This window comes from Plecotus auritus (genome assembly GCF_963455305.1).
Source record: "Plecotus auritus genome assembly, chromosome: 6".
Classification (NCBI taxonomy): Eukaryota; Metazoa; Chordata; class Mammalia; order Chiroptera; family Vespertilionidae; genus Plecotus; species Plecotus auritus.
This window is the reverse complement of record NC_137773.1, coordinates 140,410,382-140,428,366: the sequence shown is the minus strand read 5'-3', so window position 1 is coordinate 140,428,366 and position 17,985 is coordinate 140,410,382. Positions and strand designations below refer to the sequence as shown.

Sequence of the window (17,985 nt, the reverse complement as noted above, 5' to 3'; positions counted from 1 at the left end):
CTCCACAGCGCCTGTCTCCTGAGGAAATGTCTCCGCGCCCGCCGGTCTTAGGCCTCCTCACCGATTTCACTCCGAGGCCTGACTCCTCAGATCGTCCCGCCTCCTGTCCCTGCCTCCGCTACTCTCTTGTCTGGACTTTCCTTCCGTACTCCCCCATCTCACACTGCCGCGTCGAATGCGGCTTGTGTAGGGGCTTTCTCTGGGGCTGGGAAAGGCAACTCAAAGTTCAGGCACAAGTGTGTGGCCGTGAGGCAGCCTGTCTGCCTAGCCCGGTTGCCGGGGCTGGCTGCCTGAGTCCAGGAAAGGTGTAATTTCTTCCCTTCTGGAGAAAGTCACAAAAAGTTAGACCTGTGCTTTTATCCGGCGACTTTTTTTACCTCCTAGCATAATGATTTTTGGTTGCTGATGATTAGATTGCAGATTCCTGAAGGGCAAGATTTACAGCTGATTTATCTTTGTGCCCCACCCACATTACCTAGCAAGGAGTACCAGGAACTTGGTATCATCAGACATGTTGTCTCACTTCCACTCAGTAGCTCCAAAACCTTCCGCAACTGCTTCCTGTGATTGTCTCATCCATTGGCACACCAGCCCACAGGTGCCAAGCACTTGGAAGGCATTCCTTTAAAAAATGTCCATCAGAAAAGGAGCCAGGGTTGGGAATGAATGAAGAACAGCAACAGTCTATAGTCCTGCTCTGTCCCCAGTTAAGGGGAAAGTCACAACTCTAGTGACTCTGAAACACTTGGACAATCCTGTTGAAGAATTTTAAACATCCGAAGTTCATGAAAGTTCGCACAGTTGACTCTTCCTCTAGCAGTTAAGCATACTGGTTAAATTGCAGACAAACAGACCTGAGTTCAGATCCTAGTGGGACAGCCATCATTCCCACTGTTAGGCGGATGGCCGTTCACCTTATAACCTGCACAGGCCTCAGGCCACTAGGCAGTTATGGATTCTCCTGGCATGAGCAGGCAGAGGTGATGGGATGGTCTGTTTTATGCAGAATCCTAACCTTGGCCCACTACCCTGCACTACAATGCTGTGAGGCCTCTGGAGCTTTCTGGCAACTTCCTACTGAGAACTTAGGCAAGTTACTTAATTTTTCAAACCCTATGTCTTTGTGGAAATAACCACCCTATTATTAATCTTTCCTATAATTAATGCAAGGATTACATGAAACTATCTAAAAGAGCTAACACAGGTACTGCCATTCAGTAGTGCATGAGAAATGAGAGCTGTCATATTATCTTTGCTGTTGTCTTACAAATGCAATATGCAGAGCAGCCAGCAACCACTTGGGCCCAATTATTTGCCATCCCTGGGGAACAGAAACTCCCTTTGCCCTGGCAGAAGGCAAGAACCAAGAATTCCAAACAGAATTTATTTTCTAAGAATCAATATATTTTCTTCTTTTGAAATAAATACAAACCAGTTTGAAAGGTGGGGAAATCTATGGGAAGAAGGGAAGAGGGGACAGGCCCCAGTCTTTTTAGTACCAAATGACTCTGGCGCGACCCGGAAACGCAGTTACAAATGAGAATAATTTAAATTCTCCACTAATTACAGTATTTACAAAAGCAGGGGAGGGGGTCACCTAGTGCCCCTCTTCCGGGCTGGACAGACATCAATCCCACTGTTAGGCAGGGCAGATGCCCGTTCACCTTATCACCTGCACAGGCCTCAGGCCACTAGGCAGTTATGGATTCTCCTGACATGAGCAGGCAGAGGTGATGGGCTGGCCTGTTTTATGCAGTGTCCTAACCTTGGCCCACCACCCTGCACTACAATGCTGTGAGGTCTCTGGAGCTTTCTGGCCTGTGGGACCTCCCCTCTCTTTGCACAGAGCTACCATGGGCCCTTGGAGTGTTCTGTACAGTCCAGCTGCACTCAGGGCAGGAGGGACCTCCCCCACCCAGCTTCCCCTGAGACTGGCCCCAAGACCAGGAATGAGTCAGTGCAGAGGCCGGTGCCACTCCAGGACAGTGAGCAAAGGGGAGAGAGGTGGCAGGGCACTGTAGATTGGGCTGTGCTGGGCAGTATCAGTCACTATCACTGGTCTCGCTGCTCTGCTCGCCCTGGACCTTGCTGCGGTGTTGCAGAGCCCTATGGTAGGCAATCTGCACTGATTTGCGGATGTTAGACTTGCGGCCCTCCAGCATCTTCTCCTTGTCGAGGTCCTGGTTCACACCCAGAGGAACCAGCTTAGTCCTAGGCAGCCATTGCCTACAAGATGAAGTGAGGATCAAATAAGTCACCTCTGGGAGAGCAATAAGCACCAGCCTTCCTCACTCAATTCATTCAAAAACACGTCCTGAGAACGAGACTCTGGTGAGCACTGGGATTCCCTGCCCTCAAATAACTGTTCACAGTGATAAAAGAGCCCAGTCAACTTTCACACTGAGGGGTAACCACAGGGTATTTATGGGTGCAAAAAGGAGGAGCCCTGACCTAACCTGAAATAGTACCGTGTCCCATAGGCTCCAGGCAGACTTTACTGGTATTAAAAATCCTCTGCATATAATTAACAAAAAGATTACATATGTAGCCGAAACCGGTTTGGCTCAGTGGATAGAGCGTCGGCCTGCGGACTAAAGGGTCCTGGGTTCGATTCCGGTCAAGGGCATGTACCTTGGTTGCGGGCACATCCCCAGTGGGTGGTGTGCAGGAGGCAGCTGATGGATGTTTCTCTCTCATCGATGTTTCTAGCTCTCTATCCCTCTCCCTTCCTCTCTGTAAAATATCAATAAAATATATTTAAAAAAAAAGATTACATATGTAAACGAGACAGAAGAGAGATTCAGAGTCTGACTTTATGCCTGCTTTATCCTAATCTTGTCACCATGGAGGCAGAGGTGGGAAAACTAAGTCTAAAAGTCACCTCAATCTGGGTGGAGAGCCACTCCCATATTTGTCACAGTCACTGATGGTTCTTTGTTTTCTAGTCACAGCTGTTTGTCAGCTGTGCCCAATCAGTTGCTCAGACTTGTGGTCAACACAACCCTTTTTCTTAAAGACCTAAGTCCCTCCCCCCACTGATTTGTGACAGCCCAGCCTGTCTGTTGCTGGAATTTCCTGGCAGTCTGCCCCGATTTCCAGGGTTGTATTTGTGGCTGTGAGTCACCACATGCTTCCCTCCTCTCTTACCAGGTTCGCTTGTTGTCAAAGAAGAGGACGAGGTAGAGATGCTCTCGGGCTTCCTGAGTCATCTGCTCCCCAAGTTTCAGCACCTCTAGTGGGGGCACAGGAATGGGAACTCCATGGTGGAACATACCTTCCCGGGGCATCTTTGGATCAATAATCTGAAGGAATAATAAGACCTTGGTTTGGTTTAGTCCCCTCTTCCCCAAGGCTTCCTCTACCTAAGAATTTTGAGATTCCTTTGAAGTAGAGACATGGAAAGGTTATCATGCTATTGCAATGCTGACCTTCTTCCTATGCTGAATTATTTCAGAGCCCAAGGGGTCATGGGAAGGAAAAGGGAAAGCTGGAGAAACTAATCAGAGACCTCTAACTCTCTACCTGCCAAAGACCCTTGTACTCTGCAGCTCAGCAGAGAGTAGAAAAAGTCTACTAATTGTGAGTCTGCATTCTGGGGTTGACAGGCAAGGGATATGACAAAAAAAAGAAGCCTACCAGAGCTGGGTACGATGGATACCCTCGGCATTTGGCCCACACCAGGTCCAGAGCATCCAGCGGGGAGTCCTCATCCTCTGACAGCCAGCCAGATCCCCGGCCCAGACTCTTCCTTACCACTTCACAGGAATGGGAGAGAGGGGACAGATCAGCAGACAGGGGGCTGGTAAGGCCCAGACACTGGGCCCCCAGCATCCCTGGCCTTGGGCGGGGGTACTTACTGCTGTGGCCCACGCCGCGGCCAGTACCCACGGAGTAGGCCTCATTCTCAGTGCCTGAGGTATCTTCACTGCTGTCCTCTGGGAATGTGCCCCGAGAGAAGGAGGGCTTGCCCCTGCCTTGTTTTGAGGGTGTTGTGCTGTAGACAAAACAAGGGGAGCTCAGCTCAAAGAAGAGTGGAGAATGGCATGCTGGGTGTCCTTTCTTCTTTAAGCCCCCAGCGTCTAAGACTTTTGGAAAGCAGAAGTTACTTAAAGATTTTCAAATCCAAATGCTCTCAGTGGCTTGGCAGTGATTTGACTGATATGGGCTGGGTTTAGCAGTGGTGGTGATGAATATATACCCCGTCTAAAAGCAATACTGGCCAGATTTGCCAGACCTAATTTTTAAAAAGAACACAGAAATGGGAATTTTATGTGGTACTTCTGAATTCCGTTTTTAAAAACACACTATGCTGGCCAAACAAAATATGTCTGTAGGCCAATCCAGGCCACAAAGCAAGTGTTTATGCCCTCTACTCTAAAACGTCAGCTGAACCCAGTATGGTTCCTTCCATTCCATTATGGTGATATTCTCATCTATTCCATTTATTTGCAGAGAACCTTGGATTTGAGCCATCTTAATCTAGGCTGAGATGACTGACACCCCACTTCCCATAGGGAAACCCAGAAGGGCATCCCAGAGGCAGGCCTTGATCTGGAGGGCCGGTACCTGGTCCGATCTGAGGCAGCACTGCTGCTGCTACTGCTGCTGGACTCAGAGTCTGAGCTGCTCCGGGGAAGGCTGCAGTCATTACGATATACCAAGAAACTCTTCTTGACTGGCTGGTTTCCACTGCTGAAGCCATTGGCTGGTAAGTCTTGGTTGGGGGGGAAGGGGAGGAGGGAAGGAATCGGTCAGGAAGATGTAGATCAGAGATGGCATGGGGGTAAGAGGTACTTAGAGCCTGGCTTCCCTTTCTGTGCTGGAATATTCCTCCAACCTTGGCCAGCAGAGCTAGCTCTGGGTGGTGTCCACCACAGATGGCCACAGCCCTGCCCCACCCCTTACACTTCCCTTGGCAGTTATAGACTTTAGGACACAAATGGCTTAACGGGCAGGAGATCACCAAGGAGGATGAGAAGAGAAAAGGTGAAGTGATACAATGGAGGGGGGGCCTGGATGGGAATCTAGCTGGATCAGTGTCTTTGGGTTTCAGTTTCCCAGTCTGTAAAATGAGGGGATTGAATTAAATGATTCCTAAGGGCCCTTCTAGCTCTGAGATATTATGGGAAAATGAAGGGATAGGTGGAAGTTATGTTGGGAAAGATGGTAGCTTTGCTCTCTTTGGGGACTGGGTGGTGAGGCTCACCCATTGGGGGGTCTTCTGTGGATTTATCACTGTCGCTGTCTGAGCTCGAACTGGGCCGGGGGCTCCTACCCCGCTTGCGCTGACGCAGGGAGCCCATGATGGGAAGCTGAGGGGGCCCCACAGGACTGCCTCCGTGGCTGGGGGTCATCTGGCTCTCCCGGTTTTTGGGGGGCCGGCCCGGCCTCTTGGGCGGTCCAGCTGTCTTCGGGTTCTTTTTGGAGAACAGAACTGAGGTTCTCCTGCCCACCTCATGTGCGGGGGTTGAGGACATGTTGGGACCCAGGCCTGGAGCAGAGAAAGAGAGAAGGAAAGTTGGTGAGGGGCCTGATGTGGGAAGGGTAGATGTCATCCAGGGTATGCCCTGGGTGTATAAGTCCAATACTCCAGCTATTGTTGGGGAGATGATTTCAGGGTCATGGAATTGGGAACAGTGTCTCTTATACAAATAGCCAGAGATGCAGCTAAGAGGCCCCTGATTGGGAATGAGGGAGAAAGTACAACTAGCTGTGCCGGAAAGACCTCTGCCTTGGGGATGGCAGGGGCTGAGTGTGTGCTGCAGAGTCAAAGTCTAATTTGCTTTGGGGTCCACCTTGTTATGGGGTTCAGACCTTTGCTTGTCTCCTGGCTGCTGCTCTCCTCAGCGGCACTGTCTGTCTGCCCATCCTTGTCACAGGCTGCTGGGTGGGGTGTCAGGCTGCCCCGGCTGGAAGGGCCATGGCGCTCAGGCCCATCCCTTCCAGTTTCCCGCTGGTGGGCAAGCTTCCGCCGAAGCGCTGTCATCTCTTTCTTGATCATCTTTGCGCGCCGTGAGCGGCCTACACTCTGCTTGCTGGAATTCACTTCATCCAACCGTTCCAGCAACAACTTCAGCTGCTCCTCCACTGGCAGGTGCTTCTGGTTCTCCAGCAGGACCAGCCGCTCCTCCTCTGCTGCTAGGAGTGGGGATAGGGGGTAAAGGTCAGATTCAGGGCAGCTCTTTGGACCCCTTAAATCTGGACAGGCAGTGAGAAACCCACTCTTGCCTGGTCGGTGTCGCTAGATGGTTGAACCAGGTCACGTTTTGATTCCTGGTCAGGGCACATGCCCGGTTGCGGGCTCAGTCCCCAGTGTGGGGTGTGCAGGAGGCAGCCGATCAATGATTCTCTCATCATTGATGTTTCTATCTCTCTCTACCTCTCTTTCTCTCTGAAATCAATAAAAATATATTAATAAAAAAGAAAAGAAAAAGAAACCCTTCTCCCCTCAGCTGCTCGCCAGGACCAGCCATAAAATAGCAGAACCAAGATGTGAACTGACAGGCATTGCTATCCATTCATCCATCTGGCATCTTGGGGATAGCTTGTCACTGCTCAGCCTAACTGCTTCCTGCCTACACTGCCTGCTCCCAGGAGGGGACTTTTGGAAAGCTGTTCATCCCTAGCATTGGCCTCTATGTGTGTGTGACTCATCACCCACCATCTTCAGTGTGGTGTGGAGCCTCATCTCCAGCCAGGTTGTGGGGGATATGCATGCCCGTCTCAAAGTCAATGCCCATTTTTTCTGCCTGGCGCCGGGCCTGGCGGAGCACAGCACCACCCTGCTCACGGAGCCGCACCGCTGCCCGGTAGAAGATGGTGTCCTTGGCGTTATACTTGAGGCAGTTGCTGACGATGAGGTTGAAGTCCTCCTCAAAATCATCAAAGTTCAGGTAGCGGTAAGCCTCCAAGTTCTGCTTCATGGTGAAAAAATCCATGGGCTTTTTGATGTGGTCTAGGTAGTCAGGTACCTGGGAGAACAGGGTAGGTGTAGCTAAGTGGAGATATGCTTCTCATTCCCCCTGAACCCCTGCCCCTAATACTACCCCTTGAAATGCATCCGTAACCTCCTCCCACCACAGTTAGAGGTAGGCATATAGCTCAGGGGAAAAGAGAACTGGATTCAGTCTTGACTTTACCAGTCACAAGCTGTGTGATCTTGGCAAGTCTCTTAACCTCTCTGGGCCTTCTTTTCCTGGCCTGGACAAGTGATAAAATTACTGCCAAAATCCACCTCCTAGAGCCGTATGAGGCTTCAACAAGAAAATAGCTAGGGGAGTCCTCTGGAAATAATACCACCTTGCATTCCTATAGCTCTTTTTTGCTTATCATTAAGACTTATAAGGAGGCTGCTGCCTTAGGCCTCTCATTTTATACCTTTTAGAGAGAAGAGTCTGCCAGTCAGGACCTAGGGCTTCAGAGCTGGTTCTTTAGGTGCTGAGCCTTCTAAAGACTCCGTTCTAGGGGTCAGCACCCGGAAAGTGTCTTCCTGCCTTGCGATTATTCATTTGGCAGACTCAGTCCTTGCCTCTGGGGAGGGAGTGCAGATTGCCTCCCATTCTGGGCACTTGGGGTATGACAGGGACAAGACAGAGTCCAGGTGATGCATGTGGCTCCAGTTCATCCTGGAGCCCCAGAGCCACCAGCCCCTCTCTTCAAGGTCCCCTTCTAGTCCCTGGCCCAGACCTGCAGCAGGGGTCCAACTGGGAGAGGAACAGAAAGAAGGTGGAGTGAGGGGAAGGGATTCTTACTTCGTCCAATTCGGTTACCTCAGACAGAGGGACCGGCTCGCTGAAGATGTTGCCCGTGTCCTTCTCTTGGAGCTGCTCCAAGGTTTTGCGAAGGAGGATGAGAAAAGGGGTCAGCTGCATCTCCATGGCGATCTGCTGGACCTTGATCTGACACACATAAAGGCCCAATCAGCCAGGCCCAGGCCAGTCCCTTGGCAGAGAGGTCTGAGGAGATGGTCGAAGCTGGTTTGGGAATTCACCTTCCTTCCCACCCCCAACAGCTGGGTGTACTCACTCAGGTCTATGTTCTACAAGGCCCCACCCAGTGAAACTCCCCAACTACTCTGGCCTTTCTCTTCCTTGATTTAACTTACAGCACTAGCTACCTGTATCACATAATTAAAAGTTCCATTCATTCTCTCCTCTGACATTCTGTTTCTGGTGAGCCCGAGAGCACACTGAGCATCAACCCTATTACTTGCTGGCTAGACAACACATGCTTTTTCTTCTCCCAGATATGTTTTCTGTAAAATAGAGCTGGCCCAGGAGCACTCACCGTCTCCCTTTTGAGTTTCTCCCGCTTGCGAATCAGCTCTACCAGCAGCCGAGCTCTCTCTAGGTCATGCCGGAGCCGCTGCCAGGACTTGAGCTGTTCTTTGAGGGCCCAGTTCTTATCCTCAGAATCTCTCTGTAGAAGCAAAAAGGGCGTCAGAAGATGATGAGGGAGTCAGAGGAAAGGGCAGAAGAGAGGATAGCCCAGAAAACTGGGGCTAAGGGCAGGTAAAGCCAAAGGAGGGGGCACAGGAACTTACTGGCAGGTGTGCCAGCTTAAGTGGGAGCTCCTCAACCTAGGTGTCCCCTGTGCCAATGCTTGGTATACACTTGTTGAGTAAATGAATAAACACATAGGAACAGTACCCTTCTACAAGTGGATAATTTGTAAAAATTTCTTCTTGGTTCTCCCTCCAGGAAGCATGCCCTGCCATTCCCTCCTCCTCTCCTCTCTACACCTCCCCCACGTAAGAAAAAAAATTTCTTCCTGAGCATGGTTTGAAGGCTAGCTTAAAAAAGGGAACAGTCTAAGCTCTCAGACACTGGATGCTAGTTACAAATCTTGATCCTTATCCCCTGGTCTTAGTTCCCAGAGCCCACAGGGAATATGACACAGTACCCCAACTTGGTCACAGTTCCTCTGAGACTGCAAGTGTGTCTGCAGGCGACGTAACAGCGGGACCCCATTCCGTGACTGCCGCTTCAGTGTCCAGTAGCTGTGCAGCCTCTGCATGAACTGGCTCTTCCTTTGGATTGTTAGGCGGTTGGTAATTTTACTGAGCCTGGGAAGCAAGATAACAAATTTTCTTATGTAAAACAAGGGTCTCTAACTAGTGAGAGTTCCTAAATGGGGTTGAAAGGGAATAAGACTACTGTCAAAAAGTTTGTGACATCGGGTGTAAGGCAAAGAGCAAACAGTGCCACCAATGGCACCTCAGCAGGCAGGAAGACAAGCTCCCAGCACTAATCCAGATCCCTAACCCTGCCCTGTTCCCCAGGGGGTCAGGGAGTTTGACTCCTAAGATTGCTCTATTTGACCCTGGGATACCCAACTCACACTGAGCGTTACAAGGTACAGTATAGGAAATTGACTAGGTAAAATAAGAGTTAAAAATAACTGATCATAGCCCTCATTTGAATTCACAGTGGCAGTAATTACTTTGTGACTCCTTAAGCATTTTGCTCCCCCTTTTGCAATCCAGTTCTCCTTTCAGAGTCAGACTATTTCTTCTTCTGTGGCTGGTAGCTATTACATCCTCTTTCTTCCTAACTTAAACCACACCATCAAAGTGAAGGGCAGTTTAAAATATATGTTAGGTCTGCCAGATAAAACTTGGAAGTTTCTGGCTCCTAATGTAAGAGCCAGGTGACTTGCTATAGCTAATCTCTTTTGGATTTTTTTCTTAAACTTCTACATAGCTCCTGATAGGAAGATAACCCAACCCTGTCACTTCACTCAGGGGGCTATCAGTCTCCAGGAGGGTTTGTTCTTCCCTCACCAACCTGTCCACTGCTCCCCACATACCTGTGTGGTGGAATGCAGGGCACTGACACCACAGGTGCTGCTGCCCTCTTCTCTGCCAGGATCTTTCGTGCCTTCTTCATCTTGATCCGGGACTTGGCCTTGGCCTTCTTGACCTTCTCTGAACTCCAACTCTTACCCTCATCCTCCTCCTCATCCTCTTCCTCCTCACCCTCACTGTGGGACAGGGCAGGCAGCCGGCGAGCTGAACCTGGGGGTGTATGGATGTCACAGTAGGCTGTTTTACGGACACTGAAGGAGGTGCCGTTGGCACCTGTCTCCCGCACAGGCTCCATCTTCATGTAAAGGCCGGCCTGCTGGGCACATGTCACGTGGAAGGCTGTGTAGCAGTTGGCTTTGTGGCACTGAATGCAGGCCCCTGAGCCCCGCTGTTTGCAAATGTAGCAGGTGAGCTTCCAGCGAGCCGGTGGGATGTGCTCGATGCTGTCGATAGGCTCCAGGAAGACTGTGTTGGCAAAGCAGACCTCAGGGATCCACAGGGCACACACCACATGGGCCCAGCGCCCATCATCTGTCTGCTTAAAGGCACCACCCTTATTGGGGCACAGGGCACAGTCCACAGCACGTGAGGGTGATTGTAGACAGCGGCGGCACAGCCACTGGCCCTCAGGGATATAGGGGACACCATAGCACTCCTGGTGCACAGCCAGGTTGCACATGTCACAAAAGAGGATAACATTGCTGTTCTGGCATTCACCATCATTGCAGATACAGCACACAGCATCCTCATCCACTAGTGCATTGGGGTCGCCTTTATTGTGGCTCTCAAAGTAGGACTCCTTCTCCAGCCGGTCCATTAAGTACTCAAAGATCTCCTGCGGGATGGGACTCACACCCTCCGTCTTCCGTCGTTCATTCATGATATCCAGCCAGATGTAGTCCTCTTCATCCATGTCATACTCTACCTCCTCATCCAGCTCCTCTGCTGACTTTTCAATGTACCTGCAGTGCACACAGGCAGCTCAGCATCATATGGTTGAGATTTTCCTCCATTAAAGACAGTGTGTTACATTTGCCAAGTATTCACTCTAAGCCAGGCCTGTACCTTTACATATGTTGTCTCATTCCATCCTTACCTTAACCCCAAGTACTCTAGGTCCTATAATCATTCCTGTTTTGCAGAAAAGGAAGCATAGTTTTGAGGAGGTTACTGTACCTGCCCTAGCTCTCTTGTGAGAAAGCGGTAGAGCTGGGAAGTGGCATTAGGTCTGCCAACTTTAAACCTCATGTCCTACCTGCTAAACAGCCTCCCTTGGGGTGCAGAGGCTCAACCAGATTCCTAAAGGGAGGAAAATGGGGCAGCTAGGACCCATCTGGATGATGGTACAAAGTGTCAGTGGAAGGAAGTTCCTCAGGTGTCACTTGCAAATTATATGTAAGTTGTTTTAGCACCAGCTGGCAGTGTCCTGAATGGAGCAGCTGTGGGTCTTGTCAGCTGTTGCCAGCACCAGGGCTCCCTCAAACTATAGATACTGTCTTTGTTCTCTGGATAGCATTGGGAGATAACAATCAGAATAGTTAAGATGTACTATGAGCCAGGCATTGTGCTAAGTTACCACATTTATTTTCACCACAGCCATAGAGTCAATGTTCTTACTGCCCTCATTTTGCAGATGAGGAAATTCAAGCTTTGAGAAGTTAATTAATTGCCCAACACAGAAAGGTCACAAAACCAGGAAGTGTCAAAGCTAGGATTCAGACTCCACCCTGGGGCACTTACTGGACTCCCCACGCCCTTACCATGCTTTGGATCACCTGGACTCTAGTATTGTAAAACTATAGGGAGCTACAATAGGATGAATGGGGCTTTGGCTTCTAACAAACCTAAATTTAAATCCTGGCTCTGAAAAAAATAAAAATAAAAATCTGGCTCTGCTACTTTGTGACCTTCAGGGCATCACTGCTCTTTTCTGAACCTGTTTTATTGAAGATAGAATTAAGATAATAATACTCCCAAAGATGCTATCAGGATTAAATGGAATTACAAAAGTAAATGGGCTAAATCAAGTAGCACATAGCAAGCTGCACCTCTTCTCTCCACAAGGGAAATGGGGCTCTGGTGCTAGAGCAGGTCAGGCAAACATAGGCTCTGGAGCCATGCTTTATTTAAAAAAAAAATGTATTTTTATTGATTTCAGAGAGGGAGAGAGAGATAGAAACATCAGTGATGAGAGAAGAAGCACTGATCGGCTGCCTCCTGCATAACCCCCACTGGGAATCAATCTGGGCATGTGCCCTGACCAGGAATCGAACTGTGACGTCCTGGTTCATAGGTCGACACTCAATCACCGAGCCATGCCGGCTGGGCTCGGAGCCATGCTTTATATGATACTAGGCAAGTGAGCTAGCCTCCCTGGGCCTAGGTTTCCTCATCTTAAAGTGGTGATGCTAATATGAACTTATTTCATATAGCTATTGTAAGCATTAAGTGATACAAGTAAAGTACTTAGGAACAGTACCTGGCATGCAATAAGTACTCAATAAATGTTAGGTTTATCATTAGCTTTTGTATAACTCTGACTAACCACCTTGCCTTGGATTATAGCTGTTTATGTGTTGAACTCTTCTATAGGATAGAGGCAAGAACCATGTTTGATTTACCACACAGAAACAAGTTCCCAGTGTTGGTCATTTGAAAGGTATTTTGGGGGTGGAAGGGAAGAGAGAGACTAAAATGCTATGTCTATAGGAAGCAGCTTATTCCTTAGCCCTTTACCTCTTCCCAAAGGTGACTACAATGCCCTCATCCTTGAAAAAGGGTGTGGCTCAGAGCTAGTGTGAATCATATGGCCCCTTCCAGACCTTGTAATCAGCTCCAAAACTTTTCTCTGCCAAAACATTACCTGATGGTGCATAGCACGCTTCCACAGTACACCCATATTACAGGCTACAGCACAGATAAGGTAGGTTGCATGTCATGTAGAATTCCTGGCTCACCAGCTGACACTCCGCCCTCCCACTCCCCCTCAAGAAAGCACTCAGATGCAAGCGAGAGCAAGAGGTGTTATTAGAGAGATGATCTCAAATCTTCTCAAATTTACATAGAAAGCAAATAATTTCCCAAACTAGGGCAGTTTTGCTAACAACAGTAATAAATTACATGCAACATACCTCTAACTGATAGAGAACAGACCTGATCCCCAGGAGGAAAGAGTGAATCTGAGTGGAGGGAGGAAGAAAAGGAGCAGAATGAGCTGGGCTAAGCTGCCTATCAGAGCAAAGAGCACCATTAGGAGGGAGCCATTAGAAGGGAGGGCAGGCCCTGAGGGGCTTCTGTGTTGGGGGTGGACATGAGAGTCTAACAGAAAAGAGATAGTGTAAAGTCAGAAGGAGGTGAAGCTGGGCTGAATAGATGGAAGAATGGAAGGAAGGAAGGAGACTGGGTAACACGTGAACAGGCAAGAGAAAAAAGTGACACATTGAGCCAAATTACTTGGGTTCCCACAGATTTGCTTTTATGAGATTTGCTTTTTATGACATTAGTATATCATCATATGGATGGCACTTTTGGTAAAAACTTTTCATATAAAAACCTTTATAAGTCCTTCTCAGAGATCAAGCCTTCTGATTAGTTGACACCAAAGATTGCTCCTTGACTAACTCATCAGAATGACCTATTTGCCTTGGATGCCTAAACTCTCAGAGGTAACTTTTACACTTGGTTTTTGTACCATCCTTCAGCTAGGCTTTCTGTATATAATTTTATGACCACATTGCCCCACCCCTTCATTTTTACCCCATGTTCAAGGAATTTAGCCTATGCCTGTGACTTTATTAAGAGCCACTGTGGGAAAAGAAAAAAAAGAGAGAGCCACCGTGACTAACTTCTGGAAGGAAGTGGGGTACCAAAAAACAATTAAATGAGATAAATAAAAAGGCCATTGGAGGATTACCAAATATAGTTGATGGAAACACTGCTTAGGCATGCTAAAGGACGGGTGACAATAACAGAACAGATAATGGGAAAATTATCCCTGCAGATTTACAAACTGCTTTTAGGACCGTATGAAATCAGTGTCCCCAGTCTTCTACCTTTAAGCCGGCAGAGGAACATTAAACCGGCTCTACAGATGGGGTCACTAGAACACCACAGCCAGATGCCTTTCCCAAGGTCACACAGTGAGGGAGTGCAGAGTCAGGAACCAGAGAAGGGATCCTCTGATACAGTGGAAATAGTGCAGCTTTGCAGTCAGTAGAACCTGGGTTTGAATACGGGTTCAGCTACCTACTGGCCTTTGACTTTCGGTAAGTCTGGCCCCCTTTCTGTAGTTTCCTCATCTGTGGAATGAGAACAATACCTACCTAAGTGGGTTATGAGAATAACATGAAGGAGTCGTTATAGTAAGTGCCACCATCATTAGTTGGGGTACTGTTCCTCTTACTGCCCTAATAGGGTGCTCCTGCTATCCTTTATCCCTATTACTCTCCTATCTGCTGCCTGTCACCGCTCTCTGGCTCCTGAGCCCTGCTTGATCAGTGTTCCAGAGTTAGGTGGCCTTACCGGTAATAGGAAGTTGGCCGGGGTGGGGCATCAGGGGTGTCCTGCTCCAGCTCCCGGTACACAACCTCTGGCAGCTTGGGAGTGGTGCTGGCAGAAGCATTATGGTGGTGGTGATGGTTGGAATCCTTGCGCTTCTCTTTGTTCTTATGCTTGCCTGACTTGGGAGTCACAGCTGGCGTCTCAGTGTTCTCTTTATTGCTGCCATTCTCAGGGGCCTCCTCGGGGGCCTCATCATCCTCTGACACCACATCCAGGTTGTCAAAGATGCTGATGCGATGGACGCGGCCGTGCAGGTCTACTTCTACCATGCGCTGGGCCTGTGCATAGCTCATCACCTCACGGCTGGGTGACTGGGATACCTCTGAGGGGCTGGGTGACTGCTTGTTGGCTGGGCGTGACTGGCGCCCCTTCTTCTTGTGCTTACGGAGAGGAGTCTGCTGCGGGGGTGGGGGGTTGTCGTGGTCATAATGGTACAAGTGGTACTCAATACCACTGTAACTCTTGTAGACCTTGCGGCAAGTCTCCACGGGGCACTCATATGGTGGCTTAGTCGCCCGCAAGTTGTGGCAGAAAGTCTTCACGTCAAAGTCCACCCCCATGCTGTCACATCTAGAATTTACAGATTAGTTAGCATAGGCCTGGGAAGAGTTTATGACCACTCCCTCCAGCCCTCCCTTTCTTCAAGGATCCTGGCCAGCCCACCTCTACAGCATATGCAAATACCATCTTCTCCACATCATGGCCACAGTATGGGCTTCATCACCTCTTGCCTGGTTATTCTGCCCTATGCCTCAACTCTTCTAGCCTAATATTGCATAATGTGGCCAGAGTGATGTCTTTACCAAGTAGCAACAGTCATTTCAATCTATGATTAAAAGCTTTCTGATGCTCCCTACTTCAGGATAATATCCAAATCCCCTATGTTGACATTCAAGTGCTCCTTTCATTGTCTGGCCCTAGTCCTCCTTTCCAGACTCTTCTCTTCACCAGTTGCATCTGTGTCTGTCTATCCAAGGCAACTTGCCATTTCCTGAAAGTTATAACCTCTCATTCCTGCAAGATGACCTCTATTGGAATGCCTTCCATTCTTTCTGATTGGTGAGCTCCTACTCACTCTTCAAAACCCACATTAAATGTCACTTCTGTTATGCCTTCTTTGTCTCTCCTATGGGGAACTGTGCTTTCATAGCATTCCATTTTCACCTCTTTGTCTCCTCCCACTGGGAGCTATGCACTGCAGACACCAGAGCCTACCCACCTCTATATTCCCAGTACTTGGAATGCAGTGGACATTCAGTTTTTGGCAAATGAATGAATAACTTGTTGAATGAATAGAGGAATGAGGGATCAGCAGATTTAGAGCTGAGAGAGATGGATGAAGGCTAGTGTTAGCCCATGTAGTAACTTGAATAGGTAGCAATGATTTAGTCCTGGTATCCAGCTGAATCACTGGATTATAGAAAGAATTAGCTCATTTCTGAGGTCTTTAGGGGAAGTCTATGTCCTGGCCCTGGCAGTGGTACCAAGTCCTAAGGTTATAAACAGGAACAAGACAATTCAGGCACACTCAACTCCATGCTGGTCCTCAGGGCCCTCCCATTATCCTCTCCAGTGTTCCTGGGTGAATGGAGACAGCAGATGGCACCAGCCCCCAGGAAGCCCAGCTTAGTCAGAGACTGCCCCAGTTTCTCCAGGCTTAGTTGAGTTTAACAATTCAGCTAGGGGCTTGGCACCATTCCAGGCAGTGCCACCCTAAGCTCCCTGACAAACAAGGACCCCTCTAGGCCTCTATTCTCCTGCAACTTAACCAAGCAAGTGGGCTGCTTCAGCCTCTCTTTGTCAAAGCACCCAAATTCCACGTCAGTAAAACTCCAGCTCCCTTCTACTTCCTACCTACTTCTGTCCTTAAACACAGACCAATCAGAAGCACAAATAAGCTCTCCTCTTTCAATGATGGGTCCCTGGTGAACACTGCAGCTCTGCTACACTGGCTCCCCAGCTTCCGAAGTAGCACCCGGGCAGATGTCCCCCTGGGACTCAGTGGCAGAGGTATAGGGGAGGGAGCCAAAAACTTAGATCTGAAAGGCTGTGGGCCCAAGGGGGTGGCAGCGTAACTCAGGGGGCTGGAGGAAGTTGGGGGCGGGAGCCGAAGGGATCAGGCCCTGCCCAGGCGGTGCCGCAGCCCTCTCCCGGATGAGGCGAGGTTTCTCTTTTTTCGAAGTGTAACAAGTTAAACAAAGCTCCCTCCTGAAGTTGACCCTGGTAGCCACGAAGGATACACTGTTGCCCGGGATTCCTGCTGGGAGCGAAGGCACTGTCAGTCCTTCCGCCTGGTGGGGGCTGGAGCGGCCCGAGGGGCACCTGGGCAGGACTGCTCAGTGCGCGCCCCACAAAAGTACTCAACTCCTTCCCCGCTAGCCACTCTCGCCCTGGTCCCAGGCCCGCACTCACCGGCCACCTCGAGTCCGGGCTCATCGCCGGGGCCGCCCGCCGGGGCTCCGACCCCACTTGGCGGGGAAAGACGGGCCGAGGAGGGAGAGCCTCAATTCCGGAGACTTCAGACCTCGCCACCCCGGCCCCTTGCCGTCCCACGCTCTGGCCCCGGCTCCCCGGGATTCCCGCGCTGACCCCCGCCGCTCCTGGTTCCGCCGGAGCCCCGGTGTCTCAACTCTGTCGGCTGTCTCCTGTTTCGAGAGCCCCTAAATTGCCCGGTCTCGGGACCCGGCGCCGCTGGAACAATGGAGGCTCCCGGAGGCAGCGCGGGGACGGCGGCAGCAGAGACGGTGGCGGCAAAGGCAGGGACAGCGGCGGCGGCAGCAGCGGCGGCGACGGCGTCTGCGCAGGGTAAACGTAGTGCCGCGGCGCTGCCGAACTGCACTTTCGCCACAAATCCCCTCCCGCCAACCGAGGCTCCAGAGACCATTCTCTGGAAATCGTAAGGGCCCCCTGAACATCCCACAGGGCTTCTCTAGCACCTCCATCTTAGAGTTGAGTTTATGGAGACTGAAGTCGCGGTACCCAGGATCCGGAGTGGTCGGGCCATGTGTGGCGAATCTGCGGCCCCGAACATCGAGCACGGGGCTGGACTGGAGGAGCCCGCCCTTCTCCCTTCCCCCTCAGTCTCCTCCCTCTCTTGTCCCGCCCCGACGCTGGCGCCGCGGCTGCGGTAGAGATCTGGCCTTAGTCTCCCAGGAAGGCGGCGAGGCGGGGCCAGAGTCATGGGGCGGGGCTGGGAGGCAGGGCAAGGAGCAAGAGGGACGTGGGCTTGAGCCTAAGGAAGACCCGTATTTATAGTAGGGGCGGGGCTGGAAAAAAGAATAAACCAGTCTATGGGGCGGGGTTTTAGAGGGGGCGGGGTCATTTGTAAAATGCCTCCTGGCTAGGAGAATAGGGACTGAGCCGGGGCAAAGAGTGAGGCTAAACCGAAGAGTGGGGCCTCAGCAAACAAAGGGCGGTGCTTTGGATGGGTCTGGAAGGTGGAGCTGGGACTGGGAGAAAGGATAGACCTGGGGAAAACGAAGCGAGACTTCAAGGAAGGGGCGGGACTTGGGAAAGGGAAAGGGGCGGAACTATACGGAAAAGGCGGTACCGGGTTAGGAATAACGGGGCGTGGCTGAAGGAAAGGGAAGGAGCTTGGGAAAGGTAATAGAGCAAGACTG

The 17,985-nt window shown here is 50.3% G+C and overlaps 1 protein-coding gene across 8 annotated transcripts; it reads right to left on the bottom strand.

Annotated features, from left to right (window-relative positions):
• Positions 1-1,365: 1,365 nt before the first annotated feature.
• BRPF1 (bromodomain and PHD finger containing 1) lies at positions 1,366-17,162 on the bottom strand. Of its 8 annotated transcripts, none has more exons than XM_080671717.1 (14): positions 16,778-17,162; positions 14,327-14,935; positions 9,808-10,767; positions 8,902-9,064; positions 8,287-8,418; positions 7,752-7,898; positions 6,662-6,971; positions 5,815-6,135; positions 5,207-5,491; positions 4,567-4,714; positions 3,858-3,994; positions 3,637-3,755; positions 3,148-3,302; positions 1,366-2,226 (listed from the first exon to the last, which is right to left on the bottom strand). In XM_080671717.1, exons 2-14 carry the CDS (start codon positions 14,923-14,925, stop codon positions 2,043-2,045), a joined length of 3,660 nt encoding a protein of 1,219 aa, XP_080527843.1. In that variant the 5' UTR covers positions 14,926-14,935; positions 16,778-17,162; the 3' UTR covers positions 1,366-2,042. The 8 variants fall into 8 exon arrangements, with proteins under 8 accessions (XP_080527843.1, XP_080527845.1, XP_080527844.1 ...); XM_080671719.1 differs by having other exon boundaries at positions 7,770-7,898; positions 16,778-16,916; XM_080671718.1 differs by having other exon boundaries at positions 1,368-2,226; positions 5,815-6,138; positions 7,770-7,898; positions 16,778-17,159.
• Between the last annotated feature and the right edge of the window lie 823 nt (positions 17,163-17,985).